The 15,101-nt window shown below is 51.6% G+C and overlaps 1 protein-coding gene across 1 annotated transcript in view; it reads left to right on the top strand.

Moving 5' to 3' along the window:
- Window positions 1–7,528, top strand: part of LOC112112980 (protein transport protein Sec16B-like) — a 40,950-nt gene extending 33,422 nt beyond the window's left edge. Inside the window, exons 20-26 of the mRNA XM_029912339.1 lie at window positions 987–1,054; window positions 2,045–2,191; window positions 2,758–2,868; window positions 4,651–4,771; window positions 4,900–4,973; window positions 5,250–5,342; window positions 6,467–7,528. Coding sequence (XP_029768199.1) covers window positions 987–1,054; window positions 2,045–2,191; window positions 2,758–2,868; window positions 4,651–4,771; window positions 4,900–4,973; window positions 5,250–5,342; window positions 6,467–6,541 — 689 coding nt within the window. The 3' untranslated portion in view covers window positions 6,542–7,528. The remainder of the gene's footprint in view (window positions 1–986; window positions 1,055–2,044; window positions 2,192–2,757; window positions 2,869–4,650; window positions 4,772–4,899; window positions 4,974–5,249; window positions 5,343–6,466) is intronic.
- The last annotated feature ends 7,573 nt before the right edge of the window (window positions 7,529–15,101 follow it).

Below are 15,101 nucleotides of genomic sequence, written 5' to 3'. Positions count from 1 at the left end.
AAGTCAGGAAGGAGGTGGGGGTTGGATGGGATGACGGGGGGCAGTGAGGGGCAGGGATTCCGGGGGGGGCCAGGGAGAAGGGGTGGTTGGATGGGGCAGGGGTCCCGGGGGCAAGTCAGGAATGAGAGGAGGTGTTGGATGGGGCGGCGGGGGGCAGTCAGGGACGGGGGGTCCAGGTGCGGTCAGGGGGCAGGGAGGGATGGATGGGGCAGGGGTCCTGGTGGGGCATCAGGGGACAGGAAATGGGGGGGATGGATGGGGCAGGAGTCCCGGGGGGGGCCATCAGGGGGCGAGAAGCAGGGGGGGGGTCAGATATGGGGCCAGGGCCGGGCCACACTTGGCTGTTTGGGGAGACACAGCCTCACCTAACCAGCCCTCCATACAATTTCAGAACCCCGATGTGGCCCTCAGGCCAAAAAGTTTGCCCGCCTCTGTGCTAGTGTGTAGTGTTGAGGGTGGGCAGGAAGCTGCCCAGTCTCGTTGCCTTCGTTCCTGGGCTGAGCGAGTCCTCTCCCTGCTCGGCACAAGTGCCAACAGTCCAAGGCCAATCTTGAGCTGGCATTTTGGGGCCACCAGGAAGAAGCGCCTGGCCCTGTGCATTGTGGTTACCACGGGGGAGTGTGACAGAGTACAACAGACTGTCACAAGGGTGGTAGTGCTAGTGCTGGAGGAGGGGACCAGCACCTAACCCTGCCAATGCTCAGGGAAGAATAAACAGGAGGAGAAGCAGATTTTGGTGCCCAGCTGCAATGGACTCTGGTCGTACCTCTGGGTTCGCGCAGAGAGTGACTGTGTGTGCCTAGATTGATTGGGCCTGTTCCTCCAATGGCAGCATCTCGCTGTTAAGCAGCCAGTTGGGTGGTACCTCGATACCACACCAATGATTGCATTAAATTGCCCCCGCTGGACGAGACAGGAGTTTCACGTAAGGGGCATGCGCCCCCCCAGGCTGAATCCTGAGTTGCATCATTCTCTCGGCTCTTTAGGGAGTGCTGTGAGGTTTCAAGAACGCTCCCGGCCCTTTGGGGTTCAGAAGAACATTCTGGAACAGCAGGTGAGAACAAGGGGGAGCCAGGTGCCACGATGCACAGGATGTGGTCAGACAAACCCTGTTCTCCTCCCTGCCACCCAAGTGTGACCCCTCCCCGACCTCTCCGCCCCAGCTGCCCACTAGCACTCACCCCATGGGCCTATTGGCCCATGCTATCTTCTGCCTCTTGCTACTACCCCTTCCCTGAACCTAGCTTCAGCTGCCAACATGGCCTTCCTCCCCCAGCTGTGTCATGGCTCTGGCACTCTAACCCTCCTCAAACCCTGGGGCTGAGGTACTTCCCAGCCATCCACCCCGAGGAGATAGCTTGTTTCCACAGGGCTAGTGCTGCACACTGGGTTCAACCCCTTGCTTTGGTCACCCGTCAGATGAGATTGGTGCTCTCAGTCTGATCCCTAATGTTTCTTTCACCCGTGGTGTTAATTGGAACTGAAGAGCACAGCCCATATTCTCTCCCCGTGTCTTGGGCTGCTCATGTGATGCAAAGTGCTGGCTTCTGCCTCTCACCAGCCAGCTGAGAATTCCCCTAGCGCAGGGGAGCTGATGGAAAATATCCCTGTACCCCAGAATCTTGGTGTAGGGGGCATGCTGTGGAGGTGGGGCAGTATATGCCTGCGCGACACCAGTTCACGACTGGCATATGCTTCCATAGGGACCTCAGCCAGCTGGCATGAGATAGAGCAGCCCCTAAGCTCCTCCAACTTAAGTTGATGGGCCGGGGCTGGTGCAGATGTACCATGAGAATCAGGGAGGCATAACAAACTCCCTGACAGAATCCTCTCTCCTGCTCTGAGATCTGGTTGGCTCAGGAGAGAATCTAGCCTCAGACCTTTCTTCAGGGCCTGGAATAAAAGGGATCGTAAAGGAGGGGCCCTGTTGGAATGAATGCTGCCGCCTCTTGGAATGGCTGCCGGGTAGTTCTTTACAGCCCCACTCACCCAGTTTCCCTTGCCCCTCTCCAATGGCGCTGATGCCCTTGATCTCTGGTACCAGAGCGTGTTGAATGCCAGGGCCCGAACCGTCTCAGAGAGCTCCACCATCTCCATGGAGGAGGACGCCTTGCGACCCCCAGAAGGCACAGGCGAGGGAGTTGCTGTAGAGCGGCCGTCGACGGAGGGGGCAGAGCGAGAGGAGGCAAAGGTGAGGGGGGAACTGTGCTGCTTTCAAAGCCATGCCCCCAGTCTGATTCCCCTCTTACATCAGCAGGGCTGCAAGAGGGTTACTCCTGATCTACACCGCAGGGAGAGCAGAATCAGGCCTCACGTGCCCTCTCGTTTGGAGGCATCACCAACTTCTCACTCACCTCCCTGCCAGCCTTTCGCTGCCCGTATAGCTGGGAGTGCTGCAGTCAGTGCACCCGGGTAGAACGGGCTCCCCCCGTCCCTGCTGTCTCCAGGCTGATATGCTGAGCCCCTGCTCTTCTGTCCCCTCCAGCAATGGGGTGGGGGTGGTTCTGGGGTCCTCAGCCATGCTCTCTGTCCTTGCCGCACGGCGACGTAGGGATGGGTTTGCTCTCCTCTCCCATCACAGCAGTGAGAAGGGGCTGGGTTGCCCCGAACCCTTTCTTTCATCCAAGAAAGCTGCGGGGGTTGGGAGGGGTGAGGCTGGGTTCCACCCACCACCTCTGAGTTTTCGTGCGGTGATGTCTTTAATATATTGCTGTTATTTCAATGACTCCAGCCTCAGTAAGAACCTGTGTTTCCCAGGGCTCAGGGTTTGGCTGGTTCAGCTGGTTTCGATCAAAGCCCTCCAAGGAGGTGACGCCTTCCAGAGATGTGTCCGGCCCTGCCCCAGTCTCTGCTGCACTGGGGTCCCAGGTAACAAGAGGACTAGAGGGGACTTTTTACATCACAGGGATTTCAGAGGAGCTCTCCTCCCCACCCTCAGTCTGAAGAGGGGCCTTTCTCCTCTTACCTCCCACTCCCAGGACAGTGGAGGTGCTGGTGGAGCCTTGTGCCAGGACTGGAAGAGCAGAGGTGGCTGCAGGTCAGGGATGTAGGACCGTGGTGGCAGAGGGGTGTGTGTGTGTGTGTGTGTGTGTGAAGTTTGCACACTGCCTGCACCATTGCTCCCCGTCACCTCCCTGACTCTCCCTTTCATGATCAAGTTCGCTTTTGCTAGTGTCCTCCCCCTTCTGGTGTAACCTCCCTGGCCCTCACACCGTGCACATCTCCATGCCAAGGCTGAATGGCCCAGAGTTCATTGCTGGGTAGAGGTAGTCCTGTGACCCTTGCTGTGGCAGGGGACTAAACCCTTGGTGCATGCATGTTCTCAGACAGCTAACTGGTGCCAGACACCCTGTAAAGGGAACCATGGTGCATGGAGACTCCCCAGTGGACAGACGGCCCAGAGGATAGTTAACACTGGGTACAGTTAAGCGAACAGGAACGACTGGTGAAATCCTGACCCTATTGAAACCAATAGGAGTTTTGCCATTGACTTCAATGGAGCTAGGATTTCACCCCTTATCTTTATCTTCATCCATCCTTCACTAGTTTGTCTCTCCAGCTCAAGGGCACCACCCCACTGCCAAGGTTTTCACTACAACTGTGTGTTCTTTACATGCCACTGTACTTGGGGATTTATTTATCAGTGGGACAGAAACTGACAACTTGAGGTCTCCATCCTGAAGCAAATTCTCATTACTAATAATTGTATATTTATAAAGTAACTTTGATCCACAAGGCTCTCCAAGAGCTCTGCAAACTCCGTGGGGGTCACTTGGTCTCTGCTGAAGGGAAAAGCAGCAGCTGATAGCAGCAAATGGCAACACTTCCACAGTGTTTAGTAGCTGAAGTGAAGAATAAATTCCCCCATTGGAATTGCAGGAGAAATGGTAGGCAGGCAGAGTGCCATTCCCCCAGATCCTGGCCACATTTTCCCATGGGTGTGTATGCAAATATACATGTACCCTCTCTGACAGCGGCCAGCACCGGATGGTTCAGAAGATGCAAGAAACCCTGCAGCAGGCAGATGTGGGGTGACCTGCCCCCTGTGAAGGTCTCGGCCTCATCTCGGAAGTTAGAGATAAGTTTAAACCCTGAAGCATGAGGTTTTAGCTCCCTCCCAATATTCTTTTTGTGACCACTCTTTAAATAACCATGGGGCATCAGGAACTCATTGTTACTTCCCATCCCATAGATGGCACCTTCTGCCCCCTAGTACCCCCTAGCACCACACTGGGGTGTTGGTTCCATTCTAATGCAGAGAGGTGTGTGCTGTTTATTGAGCTATCTCCAGCAGACTGGGCTCCACCCTGCTTAGCTTATGAGCTATGACAGGATCACAGGGCATCGAGGGCAAGATGATGTGGCTAAAATGACGAGCAGTGGGGTTAACTGTCCCTGTAGCAGCTGCCCCGCAGCATGAGATAGGGCTGATGCGGCCGCCTGCCTAGCCTTGTGTCTGAACTCCCTGGGTTTTGTATGATCAAGGAGTCTTTTGGCTTGGCGGTGCTTCCTGGGATGTAGCGAAGCAGAGCATAATGAATCTGCACTAGGAACAAGCTGGCCTCTGGGGGTTGAGCACAGAGCTGCTCTTCCCTTCTTCCCTGAGAAGGTTTCTTCCCTCGGAATTGGTGTGTGTTTTTCTTTCATCAGGAGAAGGATGCACCAGCCCCACTTCCCTCTCCCCCTCCTCCAGCCACTGGAGCAAGCTCTTCATCATCTCACCCTCCTCGCCTGCTTCCGGCTTCCCCCAGCCCTCTCTCCAGAAGCTCAGGTAAATACAGGAGAGGCCACGAGCGCTGTCCTTTTTTGGAAGCAGGCCCATGTTGTTGCTAAGGTTGTTTTGGTCACACGACCCTGGAATGAACCAAACGTTTAGAAATCTCTTTCTTGTTTCCGCAGCTATGAATGAAGCTAAAGGCTTGCAGGGCCCCGATGGCAGGGAATCAGCAGCCTTTCCTGGGGCTGGAGGCCAGGTGAGGGACGAGGGCAGGCTCTGTGAGTGTGGGGTGATTCTTGTTCTTTCTATTTCTTGTTTTGGTGGGAGGATCTTTAGTGTGTGGGAGGGAACAGGAAGGGGGAGATAGGTTAGACGGCTCCTTTGTTTGTGGTTTGCTGTGGCAGAGGAAACAGGGAGCATCTTCTGCCAGCCCTGTCCATCTCCCCCACCCCGTGACCTAGGATGTTCCTTTGGCTTCTCTGAACCCCAAAGCAGGGACCAGGTGTTATTTTCCCTCTGTTTCCTCTTTCAGGATGACTCACATGGCCCTCCCTCTGGTCCTGGTGGTCTCCTTGCCCCTAGTAGAGGACAGGTCCCACTCTTCAATCCTGCTCAGGTTCCTCAGGTATGGAGGCTCCTCCTGGCTTATAACCACACAGGGCATCTTAGCTAGTGGGCCCGCCACACAGGGGCTCCCTGACTTAGGAGGGATGCCGGGATCCTCACAAAGATAAAGTCAGACCCATCCAGTCTCTGATGGGAGAGGCATGGATGCTCCCTTTTGTCTGTCTCCCAGCTGGCAGAGAGAGAGAGCACGGTTGATGCCTCCAGAGATGTGGGAGAGATGTCCTTGTAGCCCTCTCAGTTGCAGACTTAGGGCCAGCTTCTCTGCTATTGTCAAGATCCACTGTGCATAGTGGAGGTGGGTGGGGGGCATCAGGGAGCTGGCTACGGTCCCCTGATTCTCTGCCCGACCTCAGCCTTGGTGTGGATTAGAGAAGGGACCATCTGGCAACTGAAGACAGGTGTTTTGGCTGTGCCTTCTCCTTGTCTGCTGTGGGGAAAGGAGGAGCAGGAGCACATTCTGCTCAATTGACTGCCTAATTTCCAGAGAGCCTAGTTCAGAGAACCTAGGGGTGCTGCAGGCCAAGACTAAGTGTGTGTCTACATTGCAAAAAATACCCTGTGGCAGCAAGTCTCAGAGCCCAGGTCAGCTGACTTGGACTCGCGCTATGGGACTAAAAATCGCAGTGTAGACGTTCCCGCTTGGGCTGTAGCCCGGGCTCTGAAACCCAGCTCAGAGCCTAGGCTCCAGCCCAAGCCCGAATGTCTACACTGCTGTTTTTAGCCCTATGAGCCCGAGTCAGTTGACCTGGGTTACTGAGGTACGGTGAGAATGCTGTGAGGCCAAGGGACACCCAGTGCTGGAGTAGGAAGGGGCAGCAGGCCAGGAGCTGCCTGTGGGGTGAGGGCTGGAATAGCAGGCTGGGTTTGAACTGTGTTGGCAGAGCTCTCTGGGGAAAGCTTGCAGAGACCCTGCCGGCACTACGCGTGGTCCTGTCAGTGCTGCCCATCCCTCACACTCATGAGCATTTGCTCCAAACAAACAGAACTGGGCCGGCCCCTACCTGTGTCTGACTCGCTGACTGGAGAAACTCTTATCTTGCCTGCCAAAATATTGTGGGCTCCTTCCATTTTTGGTCAGCCGCACAACTAGCCTGTTACTTACAGTATTTCTATCCTTCACAGCTCTCCACTGCTGCCTCCCTTGGACTTGGCCAACCCAAGCGGCTCTCACAGCGGCGCTACCCAGCCCAGCCATGACAAGGCGTTACCCAGCCTGGCCTGTCTACCAAGTCTCCTGTGGAGCAGAGGCTGCAAGAGTCCTTGCCATGGGGACAGAAACAGACTATTCATTTGTACTGAGCCCCTGCCCTTTTTCTGCCCCTTTTCCTCTTTCCCCTAGGAATGTTGCCAGTACACCTCCCCTTGCAAAGGGCGTCAGTGTTAAGGCTGGGGAGAGGTGGATTCGCTCCTTTCTGAGACTGGGTATCCATCATTTGGCCAAGTGTCCAGTCAGTGATGATTAGCTAGTGGAAGGAGGTTTCAGGGAAGTTCCTGTAAGGGGAAAGGTATATCGAGGCTGGATTTCAGAAGAAACAGCCTATCAGTGATGTCTCCGAGTCTGGGGAATTCTCTTCCAAGGACCATGCTGGAGTCCTCATCTCTTCACTCACTGGAGTCTGGAATGGCCAAAGCACTGGTGTATATATTGCAGGGAACAATCCCACAGTGGCCAGGGGTGGGACCCAGGGAATGGCTCTAAATTGCAGATCTCTTCCATCAGACATGTAATAGCAATGGTAACATGAGCAAATGTATGTATGGCCATTTGACTGGCTGCCATGCAGGGCATCAGGGGCAGATTGCATGTTTGCTCCCAGGCTGGGGAGAGCCAGGAGTGCTGTGAAGACAGTACATGCAGCTCTGGGTGGGAGCAGGCTCATGGCATCAAATGCCTCCTCAGGCCAACCGGAGGAGTAAGGTTAATTGTCTCTGGAGGGAGCAGCATCCAGCCAAGAGGGGCCGTCGATCACAACATAAAGCCAGTGGAGACTGAGAGTGCATCCTCCCCACAAAACATCTGCCATGGGAATGGTTCAGGGGTGATTCAGGGGTAGCCAGAGATTGCAGTGCCTTCACATTTGTATAAGATTCCTGACGATAAAGGACATATTTGTATGGTCTCTAATAGCACCTACGCTGCCTTTGTATTTAATGTTTTTGGAAATAAAGTCAAAATACGTTTACTGCCCTGCTTCCTGGTCTTCTACATGTTAGGCAAACTCAACACGGATCAAACATATGCTATCACTTAGGCCTCTGATATTGACCTCTGGAGGGGATGAACCTGAATTAAGTGGCTGGTTGTCATGCAAACCTGTTTTAAAGAATAAAAATATTGTGGTCCAAATTCCTCATTGATGAAACTCCATTGACTTCAGTGAAGTTATCCCCAGGATGAATTTGGCCCAACATCTATTTTTATACACAGTCTCTGTCGCTCTGTGCAGAGAGCTGTGGGTCCATGCGTTTGGATAATGTTTGGAATTTCCTGGCCCTCCTGTCAAGAGATACAACTCAGCTGTTATTTAACAGCAACCACCTAAAACCCTACACTTTGCAATAGTGACCCTGCAATGACCTGGCTAGTGCTGTGGGATATTGCTTTATAAGGACTTCTCAGTGAAAGCAAGGCACCGAAACCATTTAGCATGTGTCACTGTAAAGACATGCTGTCCCAATGATGGTGAGCGTACCATGGATTAGCTCTGTGTTTCCCAACTGTGCTTTGTGACCCCCAGGTGCAGAGAGGGGTGGACTGGAGCACAGACGGGGTTCAGGAAGCACGGGGGAAGTCACACAAAACATGTACAAACTCTCAATTCCCTGCCAAACCCGCCTCCCCATGTATTGAAAATGATAGAAAGGGGAGAGCCATCTCTTTGGTTATCCTTCATACTCTGCTTAGACATACACTTAACTGTAAGTGTGTGAATCACGCCATTAACTTCAGTGGGCCTACTCTGGCTTAGTTAAGCAGGTATGTAAGTCTTGTAGGATCAGCTTCTTAGACTGTATGCTCTTTAGAGTGGAGGACTTGTCTTCATCTAGGTTTGTACAGCAACTGGGACCCAGAGTCTGATTGGCCCACTACCTACTACTGCAGTCAAAACAATTAACAATAATTACCCATGCAATTAAAAATAACAACCCAAATAATGATTTGTTCCTTTCAGGCCACTATAGCAAAGTTTTTAAATGTAAACACATTGCCAGTTAAAAGGGGTTTGCTATTCCAAGGTCCCCTGGTCTAGGTGCTCCTTGACAATTCCTCAATACACAGCTATAGTGCTGTACCCTGCAGCTAGTGGGTCAGTGTGGAGTGTACTGTCCCTGGAAGTTATTAGACCTTCTGCCAATAAAAGTGTATTAGGATGATAACAATTGTCATCTAGTCCCAAAATCCTGTGTTGGACAGTTCCCAGTACCAAATAGTTCTGAACAAGATGCAACAAAGGCCACAGTAAATAATTATTGAAGGACCTGCCTGTTGGAGAAGTTCCTTCCTGTCCCCCAAGGGCTGAATTCTGCTCTGAAGCATGAGGGTTTCTATTTCTTTATCCTAGTGAATGCAACTGTGGTGGTCTGATTATCCCTATAAGCCTCCAATCCCTGCTTGAGTCCTGCTAATGGTATCCTGTAGCAATGAGTCACACAGGCTAATAATATTCTGTATATAATAAAATTTTGTTTCCTGTGGCCTTGCATGAAGAGTAGTCTGAATTGGGTTATGATGTCTGGGTGGGGCACTGGCCTCACCTCCTCCCACTGAACTCAGTGGCGCTGTCTACAGTTCTGTCCCACAGCCTTGGGAGGGGGCACCGACCAGGGCTAGTGATCAATCCTACATAAGTTTCTTCTGCTCAATGGGTGACCCTCCCCAGATCCCAGCCAAGCTGGTAATTAATCTACCTGTTAGGTAATGGCAGCTATTGATTCTTGTCTCAGCCCATCTTAGAGGCAGTCAATAACAACCATGCAGCATGTGACTTCAGTGGTGCACTTCCCACTGAGCTAATGGCTCACCCAGCCAGGGCAGTGTCTGAGGCTCCGGGATATATGCCATTGTGAGATCAGGGGCAGCTGGGAACATATCCTAGCATGCATTGAAAGGATATGTTAATTAGGAACCCTCTGTTCCCTGCTCCTTTCTGCTACTTATGGGAGTTAGGACCATTCCTTTATGTACCCCACCAAATATATAAGCCTGTGCTGTGTGTGGCTGGATTTTGTCAATGCCCCTACACACAGACCAGTAGGAAGCACATCAGTGACTAAGTGCATAGGATTTTGGAGCTGTGAGCCCTGAGGCCATAGCAGGGCCTTACACAGCTGCCTGGCATTTGTGGCCAGTCTTTGTAAGAGTCCATTTCTGGATGAGAAGTGTTGGCGAAAGCTGGAGCGTTCGGTGAGAGGAGAGTGGTGAGTTTTTCAGGGCCAGAGGGCCACGGTGCTTCCAGGTGCTCCCTGCCAGGCCCACAGCTAGAGGGTGTAGCATGAATTTCCTTCACAGCAAGTGCAGGAGCGCCGCCACCTTTTTTGCTGCCCTAGGCAGCGGAAGGTCTCGCCCCCGAAATGCCGCCCCCGACAGAGGCGGCAGAAGGTCTCGCCCCCAAAATGCCGCCCCCGACAGAGGCGGCAGAAGATCCCACCCCCGAAATACCGACGACGACCGGGGTAGCCGAAGATCCGGCCGCCGTGGTCACCACCCCCCAAATGTTAGTGCCCTAAGCGACCGCCTAGGTAGCCTAATGGGTTGCACCGGCCCTGAGCAAGTGAGCGCTGCTGGACGGATGGCTGCTGCCCAGTATCCTTCCTGCCCTTCTGGCATTTACTGTGGCTAATAGCAGTGCGCCCCACCCACAGTTCACCCATCCTGGTGAACTACTTGCCTGCCTTGTTTGGTACATCCACACTGACCCACATAGGCTGCTCCAGGCCCCAGGCTGATGGTAAGCTCGGGAGGAGGCCCAGCTCTGTTGGGAGACTGGGGGTTGTAACAGTCCCAGTTGGATGCAATCTTAGTGCTTACACAGATGAATGAAAGGCCCCAACGGCAGGCTGGCAGCATTGAACTCTGATGTAGTAAGAAAAACTCATTTGTTTGTGAAGGGGTTGCAGGGTATGGATCTTAAATTGTATCCGTTTTAGGGAGAGGTTCTGCCTTCATATAGGCGTGTAAAGTGCCTGGCACAGTGAGGCCCTGAACCTGACTAGGGGCTCTGGATGTTCCTGCAGTCTCAGTAATTAATCCTAATCAGGCCAGCTCTGTAATGCTATGCCCCCTAGAAGGCATTGTACTGATCAGACTTCACCACATGTGAATTAAAGAGGGGCTCCTATGCTGGGGCCCAGTGCTCCTTGACAATGCTCTAGTGGGGCAGGCTGGAAGGACGTGAGGCAGGATGGTTCAGGGCAGTAGCCCAGAATACAGTAAACCCAGGTTCAGTGCTGTACTTTGGGCAAGTCACCTAGCCTCTCTGTGCCTCAATTCCCCGTCTGTACCATGGAGATGATAGAACTCTCCTACCTGTTGTGTGGCTAAATATATTGGAGTGTGAAGTGCATTGTGGTCTACTGCTGAAAAGTGCTGTAGAGGAAACAGATATTAATATTAAGCTGAGAACACCCAGCTAGTGGTTTGGTGTAGCCTAGCACAGGGCGGGAGGTGATTAGCAACTCTACCTGTGTATGTGTGTTAGGAACAGAGGGGGAGAATTTTCCAAAGCACTTGGTGACTTATGGGACTTGTGCTCCTAAATCGCTGAGGTGATTTTTAAAATGTCTCCCTTAGCAATTGCCACAGTGGGTGAGAGCAGGGGGTCCAGCCGGTAAGAGAGCCTGTGTGGGACAGTTCCCAGGACAAAATGTTTCCGAGGGAGGATGCAAGGAACCACACAGTGAGTAATTTGGAAAAACATGCCTATGGGAGTAAGGGTGCTTCCTACTTCCCATGAGATAGTGGTTGGTTTATGACCTGAAGTATGTGGGTTTATATTGATTCCCATTTTTTTTCTTTTTCTTAATGATTAGCCCATTGAATGTAGCTGTGGATGTTGGGATTATCCATATAAATATCCAGTCTCTGTACTGAATTCTGATGATCTCTTGGGGCAATGAGTGCTAATGCTAAAAGCATAGGCTTGCCTGAAAAGGTCAGAGGGAGAGTAGTCTGAGTTGGGTTATGAGGCCCTTGAGGCTTCACCTCATCCCATCGAGCTCAGTGGTGCCAGCCATGAGCCTGTCCCAAAGCCCTTGGGAGAATGGGCATCTGCCAGGGGAGCATCCCTCGGGCTTCTCCTGCCACACATGTCCCAACCCAGGGCCCCACATAGCTGATAACTCATTCCCCTGCAGCAGGTGATGCCCTGTAAGGGCAGCTAATGGCTCTTATCTCAGACCTTCCCAGAGGTATTAAATACTAAGTGACAAGCACCCTGTATGTGACCTCAATGGTGAGCTTCCCTCTGACCTGAAAGTGAGGTAGTCAAGGATAGTACATAAGGCTCCAGAAAACTTAAAGTACAAGATCAGGGTGAGCTGGAAGCACACGCCCATCATGCTTTGCAAGTATATGCTTGGCAAGTTCAGTGGTCCAGCAAGAGACACAAGAGAGCCAGGAGAGTTCAACATTCAGGATTTATGCTTTCATATGCCTTTATAAAATCATTTGCCCATAGACAAACAAAATCCCAACGTGCATTGCAAAGATATGTTAATGAGGTGTTCAGCATGGAAACAGGAGATGGGAGTGAGGCCAAGACAGTACAACATTCAGGCTTTCTTCTTTCCTCCATGTATACAGTCATCTTGCAACTATCCCTTCCTAAAAGTAGAGTTCTCTAAGTTCCTAGATTTTACCCTATATATGAGTGTACAATCACACTATAGTGCCCCCTGTAGCTGGGAAGCTGCCTATTGTAAAATCTCTATTGCATTTATTTGAGATAGCAAAAATAATCATTCATTCCATAATCCGCTTACATGGTTAATATTATATTATATGCTTTTAAAGACTGAATCATCATGTACATATAACTCACATACTCTTTTCTTATGCACCATCTCTAAACTTGATTGGGGTCAAAGATATATTTCCCTGGGTTTGGGAATGGAATGTTCTTTCATGCCTTAGTATTGCACAAAGTCTGTGCATAGGGGGAGGCAGTGACAAGGAGAGGAGGGGCTGGGAGTGCCCTCCAATTTCTGTGCCCTCCCCCATAAATGGACTGGCATGCTCTAACTGTGGGGGAGAACCCCATGGCCTGTCCTGGGGTGCTGCTGCTGCCCATTTGCCACGCCTGTGTGTGCACTCTGCTCCACACCCCACCCTGACAGTATGCTCTGGGGGAGCCCCAGCTCACTGGGGATAGTAGCACCTGCACAGATGAATGAAAGGTACCAGGTGCTGGCTGGCAGGGTGGAGGTCTTGGTCTGAAAAACTCATATGTTTGTGATGTGTGTGTGTAAGGCTTGCAGGATAATGCTCTTGGATTGTATCCTCTTTAGGGAGAGACCCCACCTTCATACAGGCATGTAAAGTACCTGGTACAGTGAGGCCCTGATCCTGCCTAGGTAGTCTGGATGCTCCTGCAGTCTCAATAATTGATACTAATAACCCCCATTGTGTAATGCTATGGCCCTTGGAGGCCACAGTATTGATTGATTGATTTAGACATAACCCCAGCTGAATTAATCTAGTGCTGTGCATGATGTGTGGTGGGATGTGATTACAGCCTCTGCTAGCATATGGTGTTAGGGACATAGGAGATTTTCCAAAGTATTGAGAGTCAATGGGACTTTTCCGCTTAATCCTTAAGGAATGTTTGAAAACATCTCCCTGGGCAATTGCTATAGTGGGTGTGAGCAGAAGTCCATCTCCAGTAGCCAGTTCCCAGTACTGAATGCTACAGAGAGTAGGTTCCTGGAGCCCCGTAGTTGGGAATTGAAAAACCTGCTTATCGGAGATGCGTTGGCAGGTGCTTTATGCGGATTTATATGCTTCCACATGGGGTTTTTCATTCAATGGAGCTGTGAATGATTGTCTGATTTTGGTGCTAACAACATTCCCTGTGGCAGTAGATTTAAAACTGTGTCTTGTAAGAAAATGGTCAGAGGGAGAGTAGTCTGAATTGGGTTATGAGGCCTCTGGGGTCTCACCTCATCCCATTGAACTCAGTTGTGCCAGCCATGAGTCTGTCCCAAACCCTTGGGAGGGGGCTGGGCATCCACTAGGGGGGTTTCCTCTAGCTTCTCTTGCCCAATTTGCCCCACCCCCAGGGCCCAACATAGCTGGTAACTCATCCACCTGCAGCAGGTGATGCCCTGCAAGGGCAGCTAATGGCTCTTGTCTCAGACCTTCCCAGAGGTATTGAACACTGAGTGACAAGCACCCTGCATGTGACCTCAGTGGTGAGCTTCCCTCTGACGGGATGAAATGTGTCTCTGAACATTATATAAGGCTCCCCCTAGCTAGGACTTTTAGCTCAGGATGAGCTGGAAGCACACTCCCATCATGCTTTGCACGTCTATGCTAATTAGCGGTTCAGTGGTATACAGCAGGAGACACGAGAGAGCCAAGACCGTACAACGTTCAGGATTTATGCTTTCAAATGCCTTTATACAATCACATGCCCATAGACAAACAAAATCCCAATGTGCATTGCAAAGGTATGTTAATGAGATGTTCAGCGTTGAAACAGGAGATGGGACGGGAGTGAGCCAAGACAGTACAATGTTCAGGCTTTGTTCTTTCCTCCACGTACACAGTCCTCTTGCAGCAAGCCCTTGTAACGATCACACCCTTCCTAAAAGTACTGTAGAAGTTACCAAGTTTCCAGACAGCACCCTGTACAGTACCTATGCTACTATCATACCACAGCACCCTCTTTGGGAAACCACCTGTTATAATAACCCCTTGTCACATGTTTTGAAGATAGCAAAATTCAACTGGAATGCCATAACCTGCGTGCACGGTTTATATTCTATGAAGCTCCCTTCAAGTCCATATCATCTTTCTAGCTATGTGCGTAACTTAGTGCACATGCTTTTCTTCGTTTTGTTCTCATAACTTGCTTGGGAACTGAGATAGTTTCCTCTGTGTTTGGGAGACTAATTATTCTTTCACTCCTGGTGCAGCGTCGGTTTCTAGTAGCGGTGCTCTCTGTACACACCCAGGAAAGAGAGAGTTGGGTTATTTGTACCCAGCCCTTCCTCTGCTTCCCCTCCGCCCCCCCGGCACTGGTCACAATCTGACTCAGAGTAAGACCCCCCGGGCCTGCCTGCTCCGAGGAGCTGCTGTCTGTCTGTTTGTCCCATACTGCACGCTGTCCCAGCGCAGGCTGCTGCAGACGCCAGGTACTATATGCTCTGGAGGAGACCCTAGCTACTGGGTCGGTGCAGAAATGCAGCATGTGAGTGTCGTGGGAGGTGATCAGTGACTCTGCTAGTAAAAGTGTGTGAGGGACATGGGGGGAGATCGAGGGTCAGTGAGACTAGTGCTGAAACCTTCTTTGAAAATGTTTTCCTCTTAGCAGCTGCCATAGTGAGTGAGAGCAGGGGTCCATGTAGCCTGGTATCCTGTGTCAGGCAGTTCCCAGTACTGAATGCTACAGAGGGGAAATGGAAGGAGCCCCATAGTGGGGAATCTGAATAAACCTGTCTGACAGGGTATGTCTATGCAGCAATTAAAAACCCGGAGCTGGCCCGTGCCAGCTACTCGTGCTCGCAGGATCCGCTGGCTGCTGAGCTGTTTGATTGG

This window comes from Terrapene carolina, unplaced genomic scaffold (assembly GCF_002925995.2).
Source record: "Terrapene carolina triunguis isolate 2854851 unplaced genomic scaffold, T_m_triunguis-2.0 Scaffold210, whole genome shotgun sequence".
In the NCBI taxonomy this organism is placed as follows: domain Eukaryota; kingdom Metazoa; phylum Chordata; order Testudines; family Emydidae; genus Terrapene; species Terrapene triunguis.
This window is presented reverse-complemented; position numbering and strand designations above follow the sequence as displayed.